This window comes from Amphiura filiformis, chromosome 12, assembly GCF_039555335.1.
Source record: "Amphiura filiformis chromosome 12, Afil_fr2py, whole genome shotgun sequence".
Classification (NCBI taxonomy): Eukaryota; Metazoa; Echinodermata; class Ophiuroidea; order Amphilepidida; family Amphiuridae; genus Amphiura; species Amphiura filiformis.
The window spans coordinates 45,170,654-45,176,653 of record NC_092639.1 but is presented as its reverse complement, the minus strand read 5'-3'; the positions used below and the strand labels follow the sequence as shown (position 1 = coordinate 45,176,653).

The 6,000-nt window shown below is 36.2% G+C and overlaps 1 protein-coding gene across 1 annotated transcript in view; it reads right to left on the bottom strand.

Moving 5' to 3' along the window:
- Positions 1-341: 341 nt before the first annotated feature.
- The window catches only part of LOC140166840 (probable tubulin polyglutamylase ttll-15), a 42,150-nt gene continuing 36,491 nt past the window's right edge, over positions 342-6,000 (bottom strand). Inside the window, exons 6-9 of the mRNA XM_072190328.1 lie at positions 3,159-3,421; positions 1,642-1,717; positions 852-954; positions 342-462 (exon numbers count right to left, since the gene is read on the bottom strand). Coding sequence (XP_072046429.1) covers positions 342-462; positions 852-954; positions 1,642-1,717; positions 3,159-3,421 — 563 coding nt within the window. The remainder of the gene's footprint in view (positions 463-851; positions 955-1,641; positions 1,718-3,158; positions 3,422-6,000) is intronic.

The window sequence follows — 6,000 nt, the reverse complement described above, 5'->3', positions numbered from 1 at the left end:
AGAGGTATTACTGGCAACTCTGCCAAATTGCAGCTCAGTAGGCCACGTTTTTCACCTGAAATTATTGACATGAATATTTTGTGCCATTCTTGAGAAGTGCTGAACTCAGCCACTGGCAATTAAGCGCACTGTGGTGATGGACCAATTTTGATTCGCACTTACAGGAAAATTAAATAAGTTATGTTGCTGTAATTTGCAAGATAGTTACAAAATATAATTGGCATTAACTTCCCCAATTTGTACAGAAAAATATTGAAAAATAAAAGAATGAGATCAATTTAGAAATGTCTGTGCAAGCAGGTCACAGTTGAGCTCCCTGCATGTCTATGGGAGTGTTCTAATCAAGTTGATGGTTCATTGGTCATCCCTATTAATACTATGTTCGAGCGTACCTCAATAAGGTGTAGCTTTGCATTTTCGTCCACCACGTAGTCCCATCTTGTGTACTGGTAATATTTGGCACTTGAGAGAAACAACAAACACACATAAAAAGTAAGTAATTATATGGTTCTCGGTTTTGCGAGTTTATAACGATAACCTGTAGTAATGACGGCAATAATCATTTGTGCATGCTGATGCTGTTCTCTTTATTAATTAAACAGCTACTTTTAAAACAGATTTGTATCATTGTAGGGATGAGACCTAAAGGATATGAATTAAATTAGACAGACATTCTTAGATTTATAAATCTTAGAAAAACTTATGCGCATGAACATTATTAGCCATTGTACAATAATTATTGACAAACAGCTGCAAGTATGTGTCGCATCCATAAATGGCGTACAACAAATGTTGATGGTGGTGGTACCCACCCATGGCCTCAAGCAAATGGTTGGATTGGGTATACTTACTCTGTGCTAACATTGTGTTTCAGCATGTGTGCTAAAGACGTGTTAAGAACGTCTCTGATGGAATCAAAGATCTGTGGTAGAAATGACGAGGAATCCTTTCCTCCTGTTGGGAAAATTTAGAATGTTACTGACATGGTTCTCTTTATTATATCACCTAAAAATGACATGTAGTAAGATATCAGTAAGGCCAAAAAAAAAAAAAATACACAGGTTTCACGTCCCCTCTCGTTTACCTTTTTGAAGTTATATCTTTTCAAAAATATGTCTAGGAATTGTTTACTTTCAATAGCTTTCCTAGTATACAAGAAACACTTCTGGAAGGTTTTGTGATCTTTATTTAGAGGGGGCTACATCTCAGAACAACAAAATATGAAAGGCTTCCTCCTTTTCCCATTCATTATTGTGTACGTTAAACAGCTCTACGTGAACGCGTATTTACACCAATTTTGCGATAAAAATAGGCACATATATACAAATTCGATGAGAGGGCGGTCTATGAAGTCATTGCCCTCCCCCAAGTAGTAAATACGCTTTTCGGGACATTCAAATGTCGAAGGTCAACCGAGGTCAATAGTCACGAAAAAGATTTTTCAAAAAAGAAATTATGAGAACGTGACTAATTAGCATATCTGAATATGAATGAGCGAATGTGAATAAAATACCATCATTTTGAATCGTGAATTTTGAAAACGTTGGTTGCTGCGTAATAAACGCAATTTGTTACGCAAAGACGCATTTCTTAAGAGAACTCACAAACTACCGGGGTAACCATTGATGTATGTATACTAACTTTTAAGAAGCATCTCTTCCATAGCTTTACATACATGATACGCCCTGTCTGAAAGGAGCGTGCGTAGAAAGTCTGCCTAAAATAAATAAAAATGATAAGTTATTCATTGGTAGACCACCAATACTAGTGCTCCCTTATGTTAAAGGTGATCACTCCATTTTAATTACCATATGCATAGCAAATTATTTAGCATTGTTGTGTCGGCCATCATACTTCCATGGGTCGTCAAAAGTCGTGTTCACACAGTCGGATATAAGTGAGTTATTACCGGTAATAAGCGACTTATAACCGGTATTAGTGACTTATTACCGGTATTAAGTGATTTAAATCAGACTGTGTGAACACGACTATATATGATAGAACGAGTACACAGCAAACACAAAATGTTTTCGACATTATAAAAGGTTGTCAGAAAGCGTTTGAATGTCGGATTATATAAAGGATATTTAAAGGGTATAAAACGTTTTCATAACATTAAAAACATTTTTGATAACCAACTGCAAATATTTGAACATAATGTTATTTAAGGTGTTGGCAAAATATTTGGCAAAAATGTTTGCAAAAAATAATTTATAATAACATTTTCATGACCTTTATATAACCCGACATTTAATAGACATTTTGGATTTTAGTTTGACAAAACCAAGTGAATATTTGGTACTCACTACAATATTTCGTCCTACTCGTCGGAGGACTTCATCAGGTATGACTGATATGGTCATCTGATCCACTTTCCCGGGAAACAAGTTTGATTCTTAGTCAGTGGGAGTGGTCTAGTTCGTAGACACATCATCTGATTGGACAATCGCATGATTTCGGGTGCCGTCTATCAGGCCGTAGACGACCCCACGTCATCATGCGTCTTGATATTGCGTAACACGCGTGTAGAGGTGCGCGTATGTATCGCGCTGGATGCGTAAACTAGTGCGGAATACGCGAACGCGCTAGCAGTACGCGCAACAGAATACGTGAAGTTGTAAACAAGTTTCGTTCATTTTATAATGAGGGGAGTTTTCATGACGGTAACTTAGTTTTTGCTTTAAAAAATTGTTTACAGTTATTAAAATAATACTTAATTGACTAAGAATGAGAATAAACGATAGGAATTTTTATTTTGCCTATCCTCTACCTATGATAGACGACAGGCAGGTCCAATATTTTTATCGTAGTGGATACCGGCTGCGCCGGCATCCACTACTCAAAATATTGGACCTGCCTGTCGTCTATCACACATGAGGATAGGCAAAATAAAATTCTATCGTTTATTCTCTAAGTAATTTCGGAGTTGCTTAGTCTCTTTTGCAGACTTCAAAAGTGGATCGGTTAATAAACCAAAATCCAAAATATGACTTGTTTAAAACGTTTAAAAAAACAATTGTGTTTGCTGGGTAGGTATGCGTAGGCTTAATGAAGCATAATATAATTAGGTAAGCCTACTTATATATATATATATATAAAACCTGAAAATTCTAAGTTTGTATGGTACTGTCGACTATAATAATTTGTCCATTTTATACCTCCGCACCAGGCATGTCCAATCCACGGCGGCCAGCGCCTCTTTCCATGCCGTCCGTTACGTAAGTCTGAGGATCTGAAAGATCGGTATGGTCATATAGTTTGTCACAAAATCGAGATATCATGTACTTATCCGAAACATACGCCCGCAAAGGTCTAGCTGATGAAAATGCTACAAAAACTCCGAGGCTGAACTTTCTACCCGTTACGAGGAAAGGATTCTGGATAAACTCCTGAACCAGGCTTTCTTTTGACATATCCAATTCTGTTGGCGAAAAAAAAGATCATTACGTTTTGTTACCTGGAAAGATTTGATCATGTCTCACCTCCTTTTTCAACCAAACCGACGGTACCGTAATAACTCTTGTAGGGAGGGTTCAACATTTAACCACAAATTCCCTCAGGCAAAACTCACTTCCTGGGAACTAAATACCACACAAGGTCATTTTTATGTAACTCATTGACCATTTGTGTTATATATACTGTTATGACATCCTTGTGATCTGGTCAATTCTCTCCAGGTAGTGAAACGTAATGTTATTTTTAGAAGAGTAAACAATACGTATACTTTTCAAATCCCAATTTCAATTTGAAACACCATTTCTTTTCAATATTTTGGTCTTTTCCTGCGATATTTTTAAATTTTTTCTCTTTTGTTCGACAGAAAATTATTACAGGTTAGCACGGTTATGTAACAAAATGTTGAACATTTAACCGGCAAACGCGTTTTAGCAAAAAAGCTCCAGAAATGGAAGACGCGGATCGTTTTCTGCTTAAATTACGTGCGATGACCACGGATAAGATATTGAACATTCGTATAAAGCAACAAATTACGTGTAAAAGTTTAATTATATGGGAAATAACAAAGGTTGAACATGCCCAAAGTAGCAGGAAAAATGAGAAAAAATGCGTGTCACAATCACAAAAACATTCATATTATCAAGCAAGAAAAAGCGCGTGCATCAAAAACGGGTGTCATGTTAGATCATAACTAAATATAGCTTGTCTGAAAAATTGGTATATGCCAAGTCGTATATTGAACATGTTGAAATACTGGCTTTCAGAGTAGCTTTGTGCGTGACTATTGTCACGCGATGTATTATACAGCTAATTGTTTTCCCTATACACAAACTTTCGTTGTAAAGTGTCCGTTGTTGGTCATCTACCTTGAATACACGAGTATTATACACGAGTGAGCCAATGAGTGACAATAATATTGCTTTTAAAACCAAATGTATGAAGCCACTCGTATGGCTTAGCGGTAATTCTTTGGACACAGAAACCATACACTCCTGGTTCGAACCCCGGTAGGGCACTTATATTTTACTTTTGATTTTATTCCAACTCGGTTTTACTTTTTTTTCTTAATCCTAGGCTTTATAATTTTGTTTAAGTCTTAGTATACGATTTCGGTCAAATTTCAATTTTTTTTTTTTTTTTGGTTATGATATCAAAAACTAGAAACAACTGCCATGACGTTTTTCTGGTCATTTGAAGCAGATAAAGAGGTAAAATGAAAGAACAAGAAAACACCAATTATGTTGACCATTGCAGCTGTTCTACGGGGGGTTTAATGTCTTAATATGACATCAAAGAGGCTGTCAAATTTGGCTGATTCCAAGAAATGACAAATATGCCATCAAATCAGATTTGAAAAGAAAAATCATTCGTGCATTTATGGCTGAATCTATCTCATGATTTGATATACGCAAAGAAAAAAATTGAAGGGAAGACACGAAAAACGTATTGCATTGATATTGCAAAATAATTATAAATGACACCCACCCCACCCCTACCCCATAACAAAACAACAGAGAAAAAAGATTCCAAAACAAAACGGTAAGGGTTGGAAGCTTCAACCTCTCGCACTAAAGGCAAAAGTGTTGCTACAAAATATTCGTGCTTTTTTGCAACCTTGTTTCTCATTCAGAGCCTCACTCAATAACAATCCCGTCAACTTCCGTATAATGAGGTGATATTGACTTCAATATTTTGTAAGACAAGGCAGTGTTTTGGGTGTTTTGCATATAGATAAACATCACTAGACGATTATTAATCGATATATGGACAGGGCCAGCTGCTAATATTAGATCATTTTCCTGGTGACACTTGTCACCAATGGTCACGCAAGATTACGACTCGATTATTACAGCAATCATTTTCGCTGAAAATTTAATACAAGCTGAAGTTAGTTAATGTTTATCATTACAGAAAAGCGTTTTGCCCGCGTTTGCGCACAATTGTAGATATAACCATTTTAGTGATCGTGACATGCATTTTTTCTCAGTTTTTCAGCTACTTCGCGCACCATAAACATTCATTTTTACCGCAATAATTCAACTTTTATAAGTTATTGTTTGCTTTATACTCATTGTTTTAAATCTTATCTATAGGCTCAATACGGGAATTCAGCGAGAAATGACTCGCGTATTCCATTTTGTGAGTGTTTCTAAAAAGCCGTATTTGCCGGCTTATTTTCACCATTTTGTTACGTAACAACAGAGGTCAAGCCGGTAAAAATTACCGGAAGTGAGCTTAGTTGCCGTCGTACTGTATAGGTGATAATTGTCCACCGGTTTCTGTTGCACGAAATTGGGTAAAACTCTTTGAGGTATGCGCGTTTTATGCATAGCATTATTCCGAGCATTATTTTTTTTCTAAACAATGACAATATTGATTTCGTTCTTAATTCAACTGGTTTCATCAATACAGTGTAAATTGAGTTATATTTAATACCATCATTCCCAGTTGCAGTAACTGCAAATTTCGAACGTTTGAGGACTTGTTCTCAAGTTGTAGGAAGTGCCATACGGTGTCTCCAGTGTAAACTCTTTTCATTGTATA